Source organism: Nanorana parkeri, unplaced genomic scaffold (genome assembly GCF_000935625.1).
Source record: "Nanorana parkeri isolate BGI_ZX_2015 unplaced genomic scaffold, ASM93562v1 scaffold31, whole genome shotgun sequence".
NCBI lineage: Eukaryota > Metazoa > Chordata > Amphibia > Anura > Dicroglossidae > Nanorana > Nanorana parkeri.
In genome coordinates this window covers 1,953,969-1,976,887 of record NW_017306299.1, presented here as the reverse complement: position 1 = coordinate 1,976,887, position 22,919 = coordinate 1,953,969, and the positions used below count along the sequence as shown (strand labels likewise).

Below are 22,919 nucleotides of genomic sequence, written 5' to 3'. Positions count from 1 at the left end.
GCGCCTCTAAGAATATACGCACCTGGTTGGCGTAGCGGGAGAAAACACTCTCGTAGCTCTCATCTTTGTATTTTTTTAAAACAGCCTGAAAAAAAATAAAATGATAAAGTGACGGGTGACAGGAAGTGTCATAACTGATGTCAGGATTCACACAACACAATTTTCCCTTTAACGCTTCTATGTTTGAGAACTGATACATTGGATGCTTTCACCTGCGATGGATAATAAGGAGAATGGAAGGTGGAATACAGTCCAGGCCTGAAGTTTATTACATGTGATATTAAAGTCAGGAGGTTTCTAAGTTATTTCAAATGCTGATTAACCACTTGAAGTCCGCGGTGTTACACCCCCTTCCCTGGCCAGGCCATTTTTCAGTATTCAGCGCTGCGGTACTTTGGCTGACATTTATTCCGTCATGCAGCGCTGTACTGAAATAAATTTTATACCATTTTTTAGGGACAGATAGAGCTTTCTTTTGGTGGTATTTATTCACCACTGGGGTTTTTTTTATTTTTTACTATATTAAGGAAAAATTACCCAAAATGTAAAAAAATAAACTGTTTCCCTTATATTAAATTATAAAACATTTATTATAACCCAATTTTTTTTGGTAAAATATAAAATACGGGTCACGTCGGGTAAAAAGACACCATACATGCCTTAAAATTCGCACGCGCGAAACCTTAAAAAACGACAATACTCAAAATTGGCCATGGGCGACGCTTTAAAAGCTTTTACCGCTCATCAGTTTAGTGTTATCAGTGATTGATGGCCCTATAATGATTGTTCTCATTCCTAGCGAGCAGGGAAAAAATGCCGTCTGGAGACGGCAACCCGCCAATGGGAGTCCGCCGACCCACTTTTGGGTCACCACCCACCAGCTGAGAACTAAGGTTTTAAAGTATTTTATGGAATCATAATATAAGATGTATGTTTTAAAGAGATACACTATCTGATGTAATTTATTCAAGGTACTGTAAAAGTCCCTTAAAGGCCCATTTTCTATGTGTTGTAACTACCAATGGATGTTGTTACCCATTTCCCCCTCCTTCATTCCCTAGATACAACAGGAAGTTGTGTTTTTTTTTTTGGGGGGGGGGGTTGTTTTTTTTTTTGGGGGGGGGGGATTTTAATTTTTTCTCTCTATTCCTGTTCTGGTGACAACTGAACATTCTGAATTTTTAAAAACTTTCAGCCCCCATTGTAAAGGCCTTGATGGACAAATAGAGAGCATGACGAAGTCGCGCGTAGACGTAACGTAGGGCTGAGCATTCAACGTCACTCTTCTCAGCTGAGAGTCCCATTGCACCCATAGATTTGTACTGTGGTGTCCATTGGATATTTGTTTTATGCCTTTTGTCATCTGTGACATTGTGAGTACCTGCTTTTATTTAATAAATTGCATTTTTTGGACGAAACTCCTCTTAATATTTAGTCTTCCTTTGAAATGATGATGTTATTTGAGAGCTGAGGAGGTTATATGGTCTTCATTCATACAGGCTACCCTCCCCTATTAAGAAGGGAAACGCGCTTTGAGACCTAGTTCTTGGGGTCTATCTCCCCAGGTGAGCACTGTTCCAATTTTTGCATTCACTGGGAGGAAGCCTTATGGTATTGAATAAAACCTAAGCTACCCTCACCTAACATAAAGTATTTCCTCAATCAGCTGTACATACTCAGTAGACAGAAGAGCTCAACCCAACCATTGCCAGACTAGAGGATGACAACCAGAGACTGCTTCTTGTTGTCAAACACAAAAGCAAAAGTTAAACTTTCTTGTGCCTTCGACCTCGGCACGGCATCATGGACAGTAACACACTTCATCATGTGACTCTGAGGAGGCCCTGAAGTCTCTGTCACCGAAATGTACAGCAATGACCTCTCCAAGGTCACAGGCTCCATTCATCCGCCATCACCACTAATGAATAATTATAGCGGATGTAATTAACTTATTTAATTAATGTCATGGGGAAAATTGCAGAAGCCGGTTTGACCTGTTATAATTACCCGATATCCCACTGAGCTCAGTGAATCTCTGTGTGAATCAGATTCCAGACAGCACTAGAGAGAGAAAAACCGCTAGACAGGCAATATGGGAATGTGAGGAGGACAGTGAACATACATCACTATTCACCCGCGGCGCTACAAAGTCTTTCAAACAGATACGCACAAATACATGACAAAGTAGCAACACGATATTTCCTAAATAAGATTCCTGCAAGGAAAGAGAAGGAAAAAAAAGAGAAGCGCTGAGACGTGCTTCTCGTTGGTCAGCGAGGTCAGGTGATGGAGCAATATAAACTGAAACTCCGAAACTCTCAGTACAAAGGTTCAGTTTGGGGCGAAACTGCAGAAGCCTGAGCTTTGCAGACGTGATCACGGCGGTAATGCTTTCCAGGCTTGAATGCACAAATTTTAACAAAGCGCATTTTTATATATTATTAAATATGCATTTCTTTAATTTTAGCAAAAGGTGAACTTATATATATAGAGAGAGAGAGAGAGAGAGAGAGAGAAAGAGAGAGATACACACACACATACAATATATATCATAGAAAAATGTCTCTCTGTAATATTATATTACAGATTTAGAAGATCAACATACAACATTAACAGTTCAATTCTTAATAAGATGTTCTACATTGCACCATGGTACATATACATTTCTTTAGTACAGGTCTTTCCCCATCATATGCATATCAATGATGTCCAGTAGGGACAATAAGACATTTATGACACTGTACAGATGTTCCAAGTTCCCAACACGTTTCCTGGATCAATGTTCACTCCTTCAGAGGAACATCAATACATTATCATGATCAATGTTGGCCACATATATCTCCGTGTTGTAAACTGCAGCTGTACTCACATATTATAACCTTAGTGACCCAGTGACTTCAAACCAACACCCCAATGGGGAAGGAAGTTACCCTCCAACAGGACTGGGGGTGGAGGAAATCTAGTTGTCACCAGAACAGAAATGGAAGGTAAATCTATCAATAGGGGTTCCTGTCCTGGTGTCTAAGAGGGGACTTCCTTTCACTTTGGAGAGTTCTCCACTCACTCACTGTTATGTCTACAGGTCAAGAAGTAAAAGGGAGATCACCCCTGGGGGACACCTAAATGAAAACCTGACAGGCTCCAGCCTGTTCACTACTCCATCCAAAACTTCAGTATCGGCTATAGAAACTTTAAAGTGAGCCTGTGAGGATTGAAATACAAGAGCTGTTTTTGCCAACTTGCTTCCAAATTTGAAGCGTCGTGTCTCCAAAATGAGTCCCTGCAACACTTCCAAGCACTGGAAGGTTTATTGGTGATTCGCATCAATAGCAGTCTCGGACGCATTTCACAGATGAGTGCTTAATCAGTAAGTCATTGAACCGAGCACATATGTAGCCATTGAAAAGGCTGCTCTACTATCCTGCATAGTTGTTCCAGCTCTTTGACTCGTTTAGTACTGAACTGCCATCTCAGAGATGACACAGTCCTGTAAATCCTTCTGCCTTTGCATATCTTGGCTGTGTTCACAACATGTCCCACATAGATCAGCCCCGGCTGCAGCCTCTCAACTTGGGACTTGCTACAAAGTTGCAGTCTGGAGGAGAGGAGACCGAGGAAATGATTCCTCCTGCCTGCAGCACACTGATCACTGGGGAGAGAGGAGACTGAGGAAATGATTCCTCCTGCCTGCAGCAGACTGATCACTGGGGGGGAGAGGAGACTGATTATTGGTTCAGACTGATGACATCATCTCAGCCTAGGCAAAGTAATTGGACTGGAGCTCAAGCACGGCTCACCAATGATAGAAGGTGGAGCTGAAATCCTACATTATTGCTGTACTCTGTATATTGTGACACGCCAGACCTGTAAAGATCCACTTTAAGAGAGACCGTTGGGCCATACAACAGAACAGGGCAGACCCGTAACTCACGATTAATTATAAATTGACAAGGCTCCCTGCTTTTACAAGGCCGTATATCATAGTGTCGGTGACGTGCCGTAACCAGAGTGGAGCCTTGGAAGATCTGTACAAGAAAAATGTATGCCGAGGAGGGAATTGTTACCCAGACATTGTAACATGTAACAGATATTGATAAAAGCAATTAAGAAGACAAGCGGACATTTACCGTAGCAGTCTGGCGATTTACCCAAAGACTGGATTCAAAGTCACTGCAAAATATCACAGAGAGAGAGAGGAGATGACGGTGACTTGTAATGTGTGATGTTATCACTGACTTATTGTATTCATTACTGCCGTCTATGTAAAAGGATTCTTTAATGCCGGGGCATGCAGCAGTTTACACATAAGAAAAACTTACAAGTTGCCGTTGAGTCCGTCAATATCCACATCAGAGCAGATGTAAACCCAGCCACTATAATCTCAAAAGTTGTCTATGATCTGCTTATCAGTAATGTAATCCGCAGGTGATCCTGCCACGATAGTCCTGGTTTCAGGCACTTCCTGTTATGGGTTGACAACTTTCTCCCAGTTGTGCTCCTGTGCTGCCACCCTGTCCCATGCGCCCCCTGGTGGAGACCAGAAGCGGACATGGCAATGAACTATACACAGGCATGGTCCACTGTCGTCACCATCGGGAAGACGCTTCAGGGCAATGATGTGCAGGGGATCGCTGAGATTTAGAAAAAAAAATGGCCAAAAACTGTATTTCTACTTTAAAGGGACCCCGCCGCTGACTTAAAAAAATTGCAGGTAAAAGGACAGAAAAATCAGGTTATTTTAAATGCTTACATGCAGTGTCTTTTATTGATTGGCAATGTGCTAGAAAATTTGACTACTGCAGGAAGAGTTAAAGGACAACTATGAGGTGAGTGATTTTCACTCACCTCATAGTTCGAGCTGACGTGTGACAATGAAACTGTCACAGGTCGGCTCAGTAGATTGGGAAGTGAGCGAACACATACCGGCGCTCGCACACTTCTCGATCATCTCCCTGCAGAGAGCTGTGACTGTCACTCACGGCTCCCTGTAGGTATTCTCCCCTCTCATCTCCGATCCTCCATCGCTGACTGGCGGAACAGACGGGGGAGGGGGCGGTACAGCTTGCTCTGCCTCTAGATAGGCAGCTGTCAATCATGCAGCTGGGTGGATCTCGACAGTAATGTCGGGATACGTTGGGTCACGGTAGGACACTAGTTTATGTCCTCCCATGACCCTGAGGAGAACTATGGGGAAAAGCAATTAGCCCATAGTTCTCCTTTAATTCTTAGCTCCTTGCACATCTTCTGGGTGTGGCCAAGTAACCTCCGTGCAGGACCAGCTCCTCTGCCCCTCCTCCCCTCCCTTCATAACCTTTTATGCAGCTGCTGGGGGAGAAGTGAAGGGGAATACTGTAGCACAAAATTGCTTGGGCCGCTATCATCACATAGTGGATGTATATATGTATATATGAATATAATTAGATGAAAGTTTTTGCGTCCGGAGTTCAGATTTAACTTTTTGATTCATCAAACATCGACCTACCTTGCCAATGCGTTGTTGTCATAGAGAGCATCATCCACAACTCTTTGCGTTACTTTCACGCTCTGGTATCTACAAAGCAAAAACACAAATCTTGGCATTAAGAATTATACCCCTGCAGCTGTTGCCCAGCAGTAAGGAGAGTTCCAAAACTCACCGACCATCTCATCGCTCCGCCCCCCCCTCCCTTCCCCGGCTGCCGCCGTCACCGCCATTGCTGCATCGACTCTGCTCAGTCACTCCGCTACCCGCTGAAAGCCCGCTGCAGTCTATGTCCCCTCCGATCCCCACTGCTGTCCCCCACCAGAGGCAGCAGGGATCGGGGGGAACTTTCTCCTTCAGGTCCCTCCTCTGCTGATTGACAGAAGTCAGTGGGCGGGTGCAATAGCCAGCCTGCTATTGCCGATTGCAATTTGAAATAGCCAATAGCAGGCTGGCTATTGCCCCCAACCACTGCAACTGCCTGCTGTGTTTTTTCATTCAGCTCCCTCAGCAGGCAGCTGTCATTCCCCAGCTACAGCAATGAAGTGGAAAGGTGACACACAGACCCCTAATGTCACCTTAAAGAGAACCTGTCATCTCCAATGTGCTATCACACAAGGGGCTTGCCGCTTGGTAAAAGAAGTAAATAAAAAAAAAACAAAGTTAAATAAAATAAAATTCAAAATACAAAAAATAAAGTTCCCCGCCCCCATGAAAGAGTGCATACTAATGGAAACACAAGTTGGGTGCACTTATATACGAAAATAATGATTGCGCTACACATGTCAGTTTTCGCTGTATACGACTGAGTGAGAGCAATAATTTTTTGGCCAATATTCATGACTAGCTCTTAACTGATGACTGGGCTTTTATTTAGCTTGGAGTTTTTTTAGTTCAGATTATTTTAAATCCATTAAACCAATTATCATGTCTATTGCACCTCCTGCCTGCAGTGCGATCGCCCACACTGGAACGTGCAGTACCGCAATCCGATTGCAAAAAATTGTGCATGCAGTTTTAACGTGAAGCAAACTTTATGTTGGTAACATTCCATTTGTGTATTTTATTTGAAATAAAAGATGACATTTCATTTTTTTTTTTTCTCTGATCGAAAAAAGAATCGGCCAACTAATCAATAATGTAAAATAATCGTTAGTTGCAGCCCTACAAGAAATATATATATAGTTCAGTTGAAACCAAAATAAATGAAACCAAACCTGTCATTACAGAACTGGCAGAGCATGGCAGCTGTACACTTACGGAGTTGAGGAATTGTTGGGATATAGCGCTTGGCTTTCCTCCTGTGACGCAGTTTGAGGGCCTTGATATCTAAAGTCAGAAGTGATATTTGTTAGGTTTTAAACATAGGACACATTTACCTTTCTGTGAAGACATTGGTGGCAGTGCTGACATGAATGGAGAGGAGACATTAGAAAACTGTCATACATGAAAGTTATATACTTAGTGAAATGCTTGTGGCAGCAACTCATCAACTCAACTCGCAGTCAGTTTTTTTGGCTCAACTTTGTAATATAACGCCTCAAAATGTGTCAGGTCTTGCAATTGGTATATATATTGTGACATAAGGAAAGGAGAAGTAATCGAGGGGTGATATATTTCCCCTCGCTTTCTATCCTATGTACAGGACTAGCGGAACCCAGGCCAGGTTTTCAAGTCGACTTTGGGTCTGAATAATCCAGCTCGGGTTTTGTGTCTCTCACCTGGATTGTTATTTGCTTAATGATTGATTATCCAGGTGAGATAAAGGGGAAGGCTGAAGCATGATGTTGCTCTGGCCTGGGACTCAGATAGCATTCTCAAGGTGCCCATATACCTGTACGATAATCGCGGGTGATCCTGCGATCGTACGATAATCGGCAGGTGTATGAGCAGCATGCGACCGCATCTACTGTACGGTCGCACAACTTTTTTTGGAAAACCTGCCAAAAATCGCAAGCGCACACTGCCCGCTCAGCATTGCAATCATCTGCAATCCCTCCCTTAAGCGGGGAGGGCTTGCGATGATCGCAAGTACGATCTGCCTGTCCAAGATGGGACGAAATTGGGTGAGAAATTTTAATGACCTTACAACCATCGCACAATGAAAGTCGTGCGATGGTTGTAAGGTGTACACCGTACGATAATCGGCAGGTGTATGGTTAGCATGCAATGCTTCTACTGTAAGGTCGTACGACTTTCATCTTACGAGCACACTTGAAAACCTGCCGAAAAATCGTACGTGGTCGGAAGATGAATGCCACATGGGCTGGTGGGAGCGGACGAACCAGGAGAAGAGGAGCGGACGGACCGGCAGAAGAGGAGTGGACGGACCGGCAGAAGAGGATGTGCGGACGGACCGGAAGATGAGGAGCAACCAGCCGGTACAGCAGCGGAGGAATGCAGCGGTCTGTGTCCCCGCCACCTCCGCCAACACAGCGGGGAGAGCAGCGGGGATTTGAAGGGACATAGGCTGCTGCAGCCACAGTTCTCCTAAATGTACCGGCAGCTGCTGGTACACTTAGGAGAACTGTGGACCTCGGTTCGTAAGTACGGGTAGTGCGTAAGTCGGACGTCCGTAATCCAGGGACTGCCTGTAATAAAATATTTATAAAAAAGTGAGGGGTGTACTCACTTCTGTGAGATACTGTACCCTTGGTAAAGTCCACATGTGATGCTACCCGGGCCGGATTTCTCACAAGGCCATCGAGGTGAGCAGAGGTGCGGCAGGGGTGTGGTATCCCTATCTTCTGACGCCCGGACATGCAGTTGGTGCTGGGCGGGTAGTTGTTTTCTACATGGGGGGCGCATTGAGGAACCTGGCCTTGGGGCAGCAGAGAGAGTAAATCCGGCCTTGGATGCTCCTCCTGTACCAGTTCTGCAAAGTACAACAACAAAGACTTTTGTAACCCGAAAGTATTTACCCGTTATCATTTTCCATCCCCAAATTTTTCCCCCCCAATCTCTACACCATAGAAGCCATCCTATACTGATGACCTCTAATAAGCCTGAAAGATTTGTATGCAATTGGGAATAAATGGCTCTGTATTCTTAGGCTGTGTCTGTGCTATGACCCAGAGATGTGGCCCCCTGTGCTATACAGGAATGATTTCCGTGTCTCCTCCATTATCCAGACAGAAACAATACACTCCTTGGTTTTGGGTCATTTAATCTGACGACAAATGAATACTTTGTGTTTGAAGAAGGCGTGCTGTACTACAGGAGTAATGGCAGAGTATAGCGGCAGTACTCACTGTGTTGTGGAATTAACAGGGTATTGCTCTTGGTTATCCTCCCGTTGCACGGTTTGAGGTCCTTGATTTCTAAAGGCAAAAGCGATATTTAACAACTTCTCAATGTTACACGATAGCTAGCAATATGACTGCAGAGGAGATATAAGAAGACTGGAGGAAAAGAGGTTTATATATACTCTGCATATGGAAAGGCTTCTTCACTGTAAGAGCAGTACAAACATGGAAGAGCTTCCTCGTGAACTAGTTCTAGCCAGCCCAGTTAATTGTGAACTAGTTCTAGCCACCCCATTTCCACCTAGGTGTGCAAAACTATGCCTGAAAAAGCACACAAAAAGAGAAATCCCATTTATTCCTATGGCCCCTATTCACACCTGAGCATTTTGTTGCGAGTAGGGATGCACCGATATCGATACCAGTGTCAGTATGGCTGCTGATACCGAGTACTCATACTCGCCCAAATGCTCCGATACCTTCCACGATACCGGAACTTCCGGTCAGAGGAAGATCTCCCCTGCAAATCATGTTCTTATACTATCTGCATTTAAAAATGTGTTAAAGATTTCTGAAGGAACCCACAACTGGATTAAATTGTAATTGCCTTAGCTTCTTGTCAGCAGTATAAACAACCACTATTTAGCAAGAAAGAATTCTGACTGCACCCATCTTGTGGCTGTTTCATGTGTGGAAACCTGCCTCTTGAGATAGGCCAGTGAATCAATATACGTACTCAGCAATCTGAGACGTCTTCATGAAGATCCTGAGGAGAAACTCCGACTCCTGCCCCTTGTTCTCTGTGAAGGGTAAGATGACGTATGTTCCGGGTGGAGCCACGAACGACTTGGTGACTTCTCGTCCTCGTTCCAGATTGGTGTTTATTATTTCTGTGGCTTGTTGGCGGGAAAATTTTGTTTGCGACCCGTTCTTTGTTCCCTGCAAGTCCAAAAAGAGGCACAAGAACTTGTATGAAATCAAAGAGTAATGGTTTGAGTAAGGGCTGTAGCTACCATGGGGCGAGTGAGGCACTTGCCTCAGGCACAGCTGAGAGGGGGCGCAGCCAGGGCCGGCCTGGCTGCGCCCCCTTGCCCCTGTTGCCATTGCGAGCACAGGCTCCAACACAGCCGTGGTTTGGCAGGGAGAAGAGGGGCGGCACAGGCTCCAGCTTCTCGGATCCCCGCTGCTCTCCCCCGCCTGTATGGACAGAGGCAGCGGGGACCTGATGAGAAATGGAGCGCTGCAGCCAGTGGGGTGGTGGAGGTGGGAGCTGTCACTCAGGATGGCCTTGCCGTGAGGAGAGAGAGAGCCGCTCGGCCAGGATCTGACAGCGGGCGGATCTTTCTCTCCTCACTGCTCGACCATCCTGAAGTGACAGCGCTAAAAAATAAATAAAGCCCCCCCCCCCACACACACACTCATGCACACATATTATTATACATGTGCAAAGACAAAATTAACAGAAACTTAAAATGTTTTCATTTGTTTCGTCAAACGAAACACATTTTTATGCTATTTTGGATGTGGCCACCAGCGCACCATCCGTCGGGTGACATCGCACATCTGTAGGGGGGCACAATTTTCTGTTCTTGCCTCGGGCGCAAAGGGAGCTAGCTACTGCTCTGGTTTGAGTCAATGCTGCAAGAACTTTATAAAACAATCTTTAATATTTGTTTTATTATAATCAACACAATTAGAATAATACAGTTTCCATGATACTCAGTTTGCAAAGCAAGCTGGTCCTTGTAATATGGAAAGCCAGGATTGCCTGCATGCTTGCTGCTAACGTGCATGTAACCGAGTGATAAAAAGTCCAATGTCTGCCAGGAGAGTGGAAGGGGAAGTGCCCCTTGTCTTTTGTGGAGTAATATGTAAGAGGAGGACTGGTGTTGACGAGGAGATCTGGAGAGTTGTTGTCAGGGTACTCTGCGCAGGTGTCCACAAACCGCAGGCAGGTACCCCCATGGGAGGACCAAATGCGTGACCACACCAGACAATGCCAATGAGCTTATATACCGTTTATTATACACACCAAAATCTTATAAACACACACAACTAATAACAGCTAACTAAATACAAACACAGACAACAGGGCAAGAGAAATCAGGGGAGCAAGGCAACACAAGGGGAGCCACGGGGCAAAGGTCAGGGTACTAGGCGGCACCGGCATACAAGACTCGGCATACAAGACTCGGGATACAGGAAATGGCGACAATACTGAGCCAAATTCCACAGTGCGGGGAGGGAATAAATACCCTCCCAGGTAGCACCAGGCGGTGAATAATCGCTGACAGCTGGGAGACACCCGCAGGTGAGCACTGGACTTGCAGGTTCCAGCACCACCCAGTGGTGGTCTGGTACCTGGCAGCTCCTGGCTGCTTAGAAACACCTGCAGGTGAGCGCAGGAACTGCAGGACCTGGTTCCAGCGCCACCTGGAGGTGCTATGGTCCCTGACAGTTGTCTTCGCTTGGGTCCCTGAGTCAGTGCATAAGACCTTCTTATTTAAAGGGGTTCTAAACCCTCTGTTATTTTGCCTATATCTGCTAGCAAGCAGTAGATATAGGCAAGAAGTTTAAAAAAACCGCTTTAACTAGGTTTAAACTTACCTCGTTATCGCTGCACGCTCCCGCGCCGAGAATCAGGAACTGCTCGTACGGCCGCAAAGGATCTTGGGGCGGGCACATGCGCAGTTCCGATTCTCGGCCGGGAGACGAGCAGAGATGCAAGGTAAGTCTATGGACACATGCACCCGCATGCAGACACCGCTGGATTGGAGGGACAGAGCAGTCAACGCTGGATCGGAGAGCCGCCGCACCGCTGGAGGGACACATGAAAACATCAGGAAAGAAGAAGAAGATCGGAATAAGAGACATCATTTAAGGTAAGTGCTGGGGGGGAGGGAAACATTTTTTTGACTTTAATGTCACTTTAAGAGGTTGCATATCGTTTGGTGAGTGTCTGCCCATAAGGGTTAGGAGTTTTTTTTTTTCCCTTGGAGGATATTATCTTTGTGGAAGTTCAAAAGCAAACTTACCTTTTGGAGTGGAACGATTCACAATAACAGGACATTTCATATGGGACTATCTTACATTATATTAATTAGATTTGATTTCACACGTGGTTTTTGATCTGGATTCACTCTATTTCACTGTGATAAGCATCTATGTTCTCTTTTCTGGGGATGTTATTGAGAGTGTTTACTTTCAAATACACAAATGTGCTTTGATTTAGGGCATTTCATATATCTACAGTGGGGGAAAAAAACACAATATGATCTACTTTTTTAACATCTAGGTGATAAAAAAACGATTTCTTACCTTGGGGGTAACCTGCACAAGAGAGACACAAACTGGTATTAGATTTTATATCACTAGAAAGATAAATATTTGATAGATAGATAGATAGATAGATAGATAGATAGATAGATAGATAGACCGTACTGGTTTGCCAAACCTTGCAAAAGGCGAATCCGATGGGTAACCAGTGAGGGTTGTACTTCCTCTCGTTGCTAAGACTCTGCATAAGAGCCACAGTGACATTGTATCCTTTCCTCTGTGTCTCTGGAACTGTGATCACATACTGCGGATTCTTCCACATGTCTTCTGAAAGATTACAAGGTTTTTTTCATAAAAATCTAAACCTGTAGGCCTCATGCCCCACATTTTTTTATTTTTTATTTTCAGAAAGAAAAGAGACACATTTAAATAAAAGTTTCAAGTTTAAACACACAAAAAAAAAACAAATACCCCCCCCCCCCTATAAATACAAATAATATAGTGAATACATGAAACTACCCCAAATAAACCAAAAATATCACACACATAAAGGAAAAGAGGGGAGATGAGCATAGCCAGCAAAAGTGAGAGTTTCTTCTTTGAGTTTTCTTGAGTTTGACGGGTAAAGACTTAACCAGCAGACAAGCTGGTCAAGTTAGACTTTGAAGACCTACCTGCCGTGTTGCAGCCTCCCGCGGTGCTTCCCCTCACCCACTGATTGTAGTAACTGGTGGACTCCCAGACGCGCTGGGGGCTCTCGAAATCTAAGTAGGTCGGGGTGAGGTTACAGATGTTCACTTGCCTGAAGTTCTGCATGAAATCCGGGCAGGACATCCTGTGAACAAATAATTAAGACTCTATGTTTTTTAAATAATGTATACATGTTAATTGATATCTAAAGCCCAAATCTTTATATTACAATTTTGGATAGAGTGGGGAAAGGTTAAAGTATATCAAAATCTCAAGTTTTTTTTTTTTTTTCATTTTGGACAGAGTAAGTTTTTTTTGCCATCTTTGTTTCATTAGAGTGATTTCCCTTCACTTCCTCTATTCTTGTCGGTCAGTAGCCTTTGGAGTGGCTTCCACCCTGTCCAATGGAGGCCCATGAAGCATCTCCCATCTCTCCTGCTGTAAAACAATGAAGCAACCTCTTTTGTCAGTGTTCAGTGAAGCAGCCCTTCCGTCAGTTTTCAGTATAGCGGCCCCCACTCCTTCTGCTGGTGATCAGTGAAGCAGCCATTCTATCAATAGCCAATTAAGTGGCTCCCACGCTGTTCAATGGAGGCCCATAAAGCAACCCCCAACCTTTCTGGTGGTGAGCAATGAAGCAACCTCCTCTGTTGGTAGTCAGTGAAGCAGCCCTTTCATCAGTGGCCAGTGAAGTGGCTCCCACCCTGTCCAATAGAGGTCCATCTAGCAGCCTCCATCCCTTCTGCAGGCAACCAATGAAGCAACCCTCTTTGTTGTTGGTCAGTGAAGCAGCCCTTACACCAGTGGCCAGTGACGTGGCCCCCACCTCCTCGGTGGTCAGTGAAGCAGCCCTTACACCAGTGGCCAGTGACGTGGCGCCCACCTCGTTGGTGGCCAGTGAAGCAGCCCTTACACCAGTGGCCGGTGACGTGGCCCCGACCTCCTCGGTGGTCAGTGAAGCAGCCCTTACATCAGTAGCCAGTGAAGTGGCTCTCGCCCTGTCCGATGGAGGTCCAACAAGCAGTCCCCATCCTTTCTGAGGGTGACCAATGAAGAAACCTCCTTGGTCCGTGGCCAGTGAAGGGGCCCCACACCTTCCTATGGTAGAAAGTGAAGTGCACCCCTTTACAAAAATGTAGTAAGTAAAGTGCACCCCTTTATATAAATGTCCTGACCACCCATGTTCTCCAGATCATAAACCTTCAATCTCAAACTCCAACCTCATCCCCTGACCCCCTAAATGCATAATATACATTAAAAGACTAACACACATTGATTAGCATATATTGACTGGCATTCACTGACTTACAGTAACACAGAAGGACATCTGGACGTACACTAATTGACAGACTGGCAACAGATGGACAACCAGATTAGAGCGGAGTAGATCACACACAGGTTATAGAAGAAGGCTTCCTGCAAACATGCATCCAACATCAGCGGAATGATGACTAGCATCAAGTAGGTTAGGTCAGAATAATTTAGTGAGACCCTGCCCTAGAAGAGTTTACTTTGCCAGTCTTGGCATCTGCTGGCCAAAAATGGCTGAGAGAATATTTCCTAATACAGAGTTTAATTTCTGACCAGATGATTGAACTAATATAACCTTTGTCCAATCAGAGTGCCGTATGATAGGAACAGAAGTATATACATTCACATACATAAACATCCATAGTCAGGAGCCAAGAAACAAAAGGAAACGTTTTGTCCATTTGTCACATTGCGAATAAACGTATAACATATATATATAGACCTACCAGAATTCCCCATCGTTAGATTGAACGTTCAGCCGTTTCCTCATTTCCGGTTGGACTCTATCCCACTGCGGGGAACTGCAAAAAAGTGAAGTGATGTTATCGCATCACATGTATGATGCAAAAAATATTCATGACTATGCTAAAGGCTCCCTCTGCACAGACAATGTTGAATCCTGGACCCTTAGCTCTGTACATTCCAGATGCTTTCGCAATAGTAAGTAAGCTGCTTTCACTGTGTGAAAAAAACTGCCACAGCTGTATATGAAACATTATCACACACTGACTGAAAGTGGAAGTCAGGCTTGCAGCGGGAAGTCTTTTTTGTATGCTGAAGGACAATGAAGCGGCTTTCCCAAAACGGTAATTTAGACTGGGTGTCACAGAGTGGGTGACACTGTAACCTTAAAAAACATTATCACTATGGTTGTGTTCTATAGCAGAGCTGGTGTAGATTTGTATCACAATACCCTATTTATGTATGGCAGAATGAATATATGTGTGTGTGTGTGTTATATACTGTATGTTCATTTGTATATTTACAATTGTACAATTACAGAAGTCAAACTCATTCCTGCCAGCTTCCAGGCTTCCCTGTTGTTTTTTGGGGTAGCCTCATTAACCAGTTGGAAAGCCCAGAAGGAGGAGGGGGGAGAGGAGCCAAGTCTGACTTTTACAGTGGTTAGCACTTCTGCCTTGCACCAATGGGGTCCCTGATTCATTTCCTGGTCAGATCAATATCTACAAGGAGTTTGCATGTTCTCCCCGTGCTCAAGTGGGTTTCCTCCGTGTACTCCGGTTTCCTCCCGCACTCCAAAGACATGCTGGAAGGTTAATTGGCTCCTGTCTAAATTGGCCCTGGATGTATATGAGATCGGGACCATAGATTGTAAGCTCCTCGAGGGCAGGGACTGATATGAATGTGCAACTATGTAAAGCGCTGCGTAAATTGACGGCGCTTTATAAATATTTGTAATCAGTAAAAAATAAATAAACAATGTCAACTGTTTACCGTAGCGAAACTGAAGCAAAAACTTGTGTTTTTAGTTTAGGATATAGTAAAGGAGGGGTATAACCCCTGCACACTTTTTTGCCACCTGTGTCCCTTTGGGGAGATTTCCATTCACTTCCTCTCTGATAGCCACAATGGGAAGTGTGAAGGTATCCCTCCAAAGAGAGGGAATTCCCTGGTGGTCACCAGAACTAGTGTCCTCATTAGAATATTTCCCATCTTTTACTGTTCTGGTGACAACCCATTATTTGGGATTTTCTTTCACTTTCAGTGATAATGTTCACCAGAAAAAAATAGGATAAATCCCCCTAATGGGGACAAAGACAGCAATAGAAACCGCACAGGGGTTCTAATCCCTCCCCACTATATACAGAGCTAAAAAAAAAAGAAAGTTATGGCTTCAGTTGCACTTTTCATCTCTGGATCTTCTGAGCATTTTGATGTGCGTTTTTAATTTTTATAAGGTTTGACTTCCCCGGGTTTCATGGCAGCTATGTAGCCAGAGTTAACCCTCCCCCCCCCACCGTTCCCGGGGTTCTTGTTGTATTTTTGTTTTCGTCATGAATTATCAGCCGTCGCCACCACTCCTGCAGTTTGCTAATAGTCAGATATTATAAAATATGCCAGAACACCGATACTGTAGATTTTATTTTTGCTCCCAACAGCCCGCAGTGAGATAAACAGTCAGCCTGAGAAGACTCATTATTTCCACATCAAGAACATCAATTACTTCCACTGGCAGCCATATAATTACATGAGGGGTGTACATAATTTTCTCTGCTAATGGATTAGAAATATATCTTGGCTTAACTGGCATTAAAGGGGAACTATTGGGCCTTGTGCAATAGTACTCATCTTGTGTTATTTGTGTAACGTCTATGGGAAATCATTTCAATTCAGACTTTCACATCTTTCCTTCCTGCTCGCTCTGACATATTTTCAGGATGCTATCTCACATACGTACAGGTTGTAGCTCTAGTGGTAGTTTCATGAATGACAGTCTACGGTAAGTGTTTTAGCAGTCCACCTGAGAGCCCACACATAGTGCCTGCACAAAGCCTGCAGTACACCCAAGAGCCCGTACAGTGCCTGCACTGCTGCACAGAGCCCACAGTCCACCTGAGAGCCCACACACAGTCACTGCACAGAGCCCACAGTCCACCTGAAAGCCCGTACAATCCTCACACAGAGCCCGCAGTCCACCTAAGAGCCCACAAACAGAGCCCGCAGTCCACCTGGGAGACCACACACAGCCCGTGCAGAGCCCACAGTCCACCTGAGAGCACTTACACAGCCTGCAGTCCGCCTGAGAGTCCACACACATCCTGTACAAAGCATGCAGTCCACCTGAGAGCCCGCTCAAAGCCCGCACAGAGCCTGCAGCCCACCTGAGAGCCCGCACAGTTCCCCAGCAGCCCACCTGAGAGCCCGCACATTTCCCCAGCAGCCCACCTGAGACCCTGCACAGTGCCCACAGCCCATCTAGGAGCCACACAGTGCCCGCAGCCCACCTGAGAACCCGCACAGTGCCTGCAGCCAACTAGAGGGCTCACACATTCCACCTAGCCCACCTGGGAGCCTAAAAAGGCTAAGATGGGTTAGTGGATAGATGAGGGACAGTTACTCTTAATTAATAGGTAGTGCGGATAGTGATAAGGGAGTGCGGTTAGTGTTAGTGAAAAGGGAGGGCGTGTTGGTGGGGGGGCAGGCCTAAAGCTGTGTAAGGGGCCCCAGTAGGGTGAATGTGGAATGTAGTGTGAATCCTGTTGATCCTCACCTATTAGTTATTACAGTGTGTGAATTGTCCAGTGAATCATACAGTGTTAAATACACTCCTTTCGTCTCACAAGTTCTAATAAAGGCTCAAAATTCTATATCTCACCGATCACTCCAGCGTCCGTTCCATTCGCCCGCACCCCAAGGATTCCACACTCGGACAATGTCCTCTAATCTGTTGTTATATTCAATCTAGGCAACACAAACAGGTATTCCAGGGTTACATTTAGGACAATAGGAAAACAAAGCAAATGTTTAAAGTAAATTTCATATATATTTTTTCATGTTAAATACATGCGTAAAAGTAATGTGTCAGTGTACCACTTCCAGGTATTTATTACATCTGAGAGATCACAGTACAATGCCCTCATCTGCATTTCTCTCCAGCAGGACAGGGCATCTTTGTTCTGGCATCATCTAGGTTCACCATCTACAGGTGAAACTCGAATAATTAGAATATCGTGCAAAGTTCATTTATTTCACTAATGCAACTTAAAAGGTGAAACTAATATACGAGATAGACTCATTACATGCAAAGCAAGATAATTCAAGCCGTGATTTGTCATAATTGTGATGATTATGGCTTACAGCTCATGAAAACCCCAAGAACCCCAAATCCACAACCTCAAAAAAGTAGATTATTACATGCAATCAATAAAACAAGGATTGTACATAGAACAATATCGGACCTCTGAAAAGTACAAGCATGCATATGTACTCAGTACTTGGTTTGGGCCCCTTTTGCAGCACTTACTGCAATTACTTTTGCACGATATTCTAATTATTCGAGTTTCACCTGCACTTCCTGGACTGAGGTTCCAGCTCGGAGATGACACAAATCCCTATTATAATATATATATTTTTTTATCATGGAGTTGGGCTGCTATGGTGAATGTGTGCCATTATCTGCTTTCGCCAGGAGATGGCAGTGTTCACATAGTATTTACAGATAAACACATGTCTATTGCTAACTACAATGACCATGGAAAGGAACGGCACAACAAAAGATGCTTGAGGAAGATCTCCGTCAGTATCATTTTCTTTTATTAGTTTACCTGCAAACTCTGAGTGCATAGCCCAGAACAATGCAGCGCAGATTATACATACACATGGAACAGTGCTGTGTTCTGAGACGGCTGAGCGCATTATCACTTGGAGAGCAGGCAGTCTGTGCCCCCAGAGAAATTTACCAGGATGTGAAGTTGTCCAATCATGTCCAACTTACATCAATGACAAAATAATTGCTTCATCTACTGTTGTAAAAAATAAAAGAATGAATAAGCCTTTCCTTTTACAAAGACATTTGAAGAGTCATTTTTCAGGAGACATCTTTGCATTGAGAGTTATTTGAATACCTCTGGCTAACAGAGTGCGATGTCCGGCACAGAACAGCCCTACTGCCATCTCTGAGCCTTTTCTGGCATCAATTTCAGGGGCAGGAGATTGAAACTGGTAGTTTTTCATACAGGGAGCCGAGAGCAATGCCCTGCCCTTACGTGGCTTTAGACCGGGCCCCCCCACCGCTGGACACGGGCTTAGTGACGCGCTGGACACAGGGCTTAGCGACGCGCTGGACACAGGACCCACCTTAGAGTGACCCTGCAGAGCCCACCATAGATGCTGCACAGCCCATCTGAGACTGTCTATAGTGGGCTCTGAAGGGGTCTCAGGTGGGCTGGTCAGGGCTGCATCCCTCCCTCCTTTCCTTCCTAGCTCCTCTTACCTGCACACGTGGCCTCGTCTGCCGCCGGACAGGCCAGAAGTGACGTCACGTCATTAACGTGACGTCACTTCCGGCCAGTACAACATCAGACGAGCAGCATCGCTGACGGGGCCCCAGCTTGTCTCGAAGCCGCTGGAGCGGCAATGCTGGGGCCCTGCGCTGATAGGGCCAGTCCTCCGCCTCCTCGCCCTTCACCGTCGGCCGATAGTCATGTAAGGGACCCGGGCGGGCCCCCCAGGCTGCCCGGGCCCCTTACATGAGTATCGGCCGTACCCCCCTGATGGCTGCCCTGCCTACCCTACCACCTCTAACACTACCCCCCCCATAAACCTAACACTAACCCTCCCTGTAACCCTAACACTAACCCTCGCTGTAACCCTAACACTAACCCTCCCTGTAACCCTAACACTAACCCTCCCTGTACCTCTAACACTAACCCTCCCTGTAACCCTAACACTAACCCTCCCTGTTACCCTAACACTAAACCTCCCTGTAACCCTAACACTTATCCTCCCTGTAACCCTAACACTAACCCTCCCTGTAACCCTAACACTAAACCTCCCTGCACCCCTAAAACTAACCCTCCCTGTACCTCTAACACTAACCCTCCCTGTAACCCTTACAATAACCCTCCCTGTAACACTAACACTAAACCTCCCTGTTACCCTAACACTAACCCTAACACTAACCCTAACACTACACTAATCCTCCCTGTAACCCTAACACTAACCCTTGTTGAGATGAACCTCAGTGACCTTGAAATGTTGTTTTTCCCCTTTTCCTTCCTTTGTGTTTATTTTAAAAATTGCTTTCGACTTTCCAAAGTCTGCCAAACAATTCACAATACACAGAAACGGTATTTACACTGAAACCATTTCATCTTTGTTTAATCTTCTATTGTCTCTGCAAACATATTTGACGCTTCGCCAAAACCAGATTGGGTTCTTTGACACGGCTTCCAGCACAATGGGTGACTTCAGCACTGAAGCTGGCAAACCTCAAAGCATTCTATTCGTGTAGTAAAGACCCTGAAGCACTTCTGTAAGATACAGGTCCCCTCACAATATGAGCCTTCAAACAGCATGGTGGTGTTTAAACAGAAGCCATTTACATCATGCCATCACTACTGTGAAAAGCAGACCTGAGCGTTTTACGGCCCGCAGGCTGTATCCGGCCCTTTGTCTGTCCATGTGCGGCCCGCACTTGGTTATAGCTGGCTGACAGTGGATACGCCGGCTTCCAAGGCCAGTGAATCCTCTGCAAACCATAGTAACTGATGGGTCTGCGTCTGGATACATTCCTCTAAAGTGAATGGTTGCTAGGACCACTGGCATCCTGGCAACCAATGATATCAGAGGTCCTCCTCTGCAGTCATTGGTTGCCAGAACTACTGAGCGGTCCTAACAACCAGTGATGATAAATGTCTTCCCACCCCCAGCATTTTGGACGTTCTCCTGTGTCCGTCCTCTCCTGCAGCTTCTGGATGTGTTCGTCCTCTCCTACAGCTCTAGCTATGTGCCACATGTGGGCACAATAAGGCTTCATTCAGGGCCCATTCAGACCTATGTCGTGCGTAGGATTGCCACCCTTTCTTCATGCGAAACCCAAACACTATAGCGCCGCACTACAGTTTGCTTGCTTTTGAGAGTATACCGGCGAAAACGAGAAGAGACAACCAAGAGAGAGAGGAGAGACAGCCAGGGGAGAGAGAGAGGAGAGACAGCCAGGGGAGAGAGAGGAGAGACAGCCAGGGGGGGGAGAGAGGAGAGACACAGCGAGGAGAGAGACAGCCAGGGGACAGAGTGAGGAGAGACAGCCAGGGGAGAGAGAGGAGAGACAGCCAGGGGAGAGAGAGGAGAGACAGCCAGGGGAGAGAGAGGAGAGACAGCCAGGGGAGAGAGAGATGAGAGACAGCCAGGGGGGAGAGAGAGAGGAGAGACAACCAGGGGAGAGAGAGAGAGGAGAGACAGCCAGGGTAGAGAGAGAGAGAGGGGAGACAGCCAGGAGAGAGAGAGGAGAGACAGCCAGGGGAGAGAGAGGAGAGACAGCAAGGGGAGAGAGCGAGGAGAGACAGCCAGGGGAGGGACAGGAGAGACAGCTGGAGAGACAGTGAGGAGAAACAGCCAGGAGAGAGGAGAGACAGCCAGGAGAGAGTGAGGAGAGACAGCCAGGGGAGAGAGAGAGAGATGAAACAGCCAGGAGAGACATCCAGGGGAGAGAGTGAGGAGAGACAACCAGGGGAGAGAGAGAGGAGAGACAGGCAAGGGAGAGAGAGGAGAGACAGCCAGGGGAGAGAGAGAGAGCAGAGACAGCCAGGGGAGGGACAGGAGAGACAGCCAGGGGAGGGAGCGAGGAGGGAGCGGAAGTGAGAGAGGAGAGACAGCCAGGGGAGAGAGAGGAGAGACAGCCAGGGGAGAGAGAGGAGAGACAGCAAGGGGAGACAGAGAGAGGAGAGACAGCCAGGGGAGAGAGAGAGGAGAGACAGGCAAGGGAGAGAGAGGAGAGGCAGCCAGGGGAGAGAGAGAACAGAGACAGCCAGGGGAGAGAGAGAGAGAGAGGAGAGACAACCAGGGGAGAGAGCGAGGAGAGACAGCCAGGGGAGAGAGCGAGGAGAGACAGCCAGGGGAGAGAGCGAGGAGAGACAGCAAGGGGAGGGACAGGAGAGACAGCCAGGGGAGGGACAGGAGAGACAGCCAGGGGAGGGACAGGAGAGACAGCCAGGAGAGAGAGTGAGGAGAGACAGCCAGGAGAGAGAGTGATGAGAGACAGCCAGGAGAGACGTGATGAGAGACAGCCAGGTGAGAGAGTGAGGAGAGACAGGCAAGGCAAGGGAGAAAGAGGAGAGACAGCCAGGGGAGAGAGAGAGATAAGAGACAGCCAGGGGAGAGAGTGAGGAGAGACAGCCAGGGGAGGGACAGGAGAGACAGCCAGGAGAGAGAGGGAGGAGAGACAGCCAGGAGAGAGAGTGAGGAGAGACAGCCAGGAGAGAGTGAGGAGAGACAACCACTGAAGATCGCCAGGAGAGAGTGAGGAGAGACAACCACTGAAGATCTTGGTAAGAACTTGGTAAATGGGCCATAGTACAAGAGAGAGAGAAAGGGTGGGAGGGGGAGAGAGCGCAGTCCACAGGCATACTTAGTGATGAGGAGACATTCTGTAGCTGAGCTGCAGACCTGTCTTGTACAAGCGTGAGGCTGTTTACAACCAGGAACACCAGGGCCCCATGGCTGCCCCTGTCCGTCTGACATCTTGTGTCTGGGTTTTAGCTGCAACACAACCCCGACACTGCATCCAAAACCTGGATTGTCCAGGTGAATCCTGGACAGGTGGCAACCCTAGCCTTGCGTTACAGTAGGTGTGTTGCATTGCATCCACTGCTTTTGAAGGCAGATGAAGGCACTGTCAGGGGGAGTACTGTGATCTCTGCGAAAGGGAATATGTACCGGGAAGTGTTACAATGACACATTACTTAGCATGCTGCACTTCACATGAAAAATATATCTGACTGAATGTCCGCTCTAAGCAAAAAATATCTACCGGACTGGAGATTTTACTGTCAATAATTTGTCTTGTGCAACTATAAATATTTGAATATCAACACCATGAAATGACCAAAACATTGTGAAGGTCGTGTACCTGTAAACCCTCCGTGACTGTGTAGGCGTGGCCTTGTACAAGTCCATTCTGCAGTTCCATATTTCCAGTATGAAGCTTAAAGAAAACACAATTTAAATTTCAGTGAATAAAATTAGACGTGTGCTCTGGCAAAAAAATTTGTTTTGTTTCATTTCATTTCGGATTTTTCGTTATTTTGTTTTTCGGGATTTGGGTCCGAAAGCCAATTTGCTTCGGTATTCAAATACAAAATTTTCATTAATGACATTAAAAAAAGGTGATATGTTTACTTTTTTTCTTTTTAACTTTTGACAGTCCACAGAAACAATAAAAAAACAAAACAGCGTAGCCCCCCCCCCCCAAATCCCCC

The 22,919-nt window shown here is 46.1% G+C and overlaps 1 protein-coding gene across 1 annotated transcript in view; it reads right to left on the bottom strand.

Annotated features, from left to right (window-relative positions):
* Positions 1-22,919, bottom strand: part of LOC108796583 (calpain-13-like) — an 88,274-nt gene that overhangs the window by 28,244 nt on the left and 37,111 nt on the right. The window contains exons 6-18 of the mRNA XM_018568083.1: positions 22,571-22,645; positions 17,318-17,403; positions 14,427-14,501; positions 12,654-12,814; positions 12,140-12,306; positions 9,440-9,642; positions 8,713-8,781; positions 8,332-8,336; positions 8,094-8,252; positions 7,668-7,883; positions 6,679-6,790; positions 5,483-5,551; positions 23-80 (exon numbers count right to left, since the gene is read on the bottom strand). Coding sequence (XP_018423585.1) covers positions 23-80; positions 5,483-5,551; positions 6,679-6,790; positions 7,668-7,883; positions 8,094-8,252; positions 8,332-8,336; positions 8,713-8,781; positions 9,440-9,642; positions 12,140-12,306; positions 12,654-12,814; positions 14,427-14,501; positions 17,318-17,403; positions 22,571-22,645 — 1,455 coding nt within the window. The remainder of the gene's footprint in view (positions 1-22; positions 81-5,482; positions 5,552-6,678; positions 6,791-7,667; positions 7,884-8,093; positions 8,253-8,331; positions 8,337-8,712; positions 8,782-9,439; positions 9,643-12,139; positions 12,307-12,653; positions 12,815-14,426; positions 14,502-17,317; positions 17,404-22,570; positions 22,646-22,919) is intronic.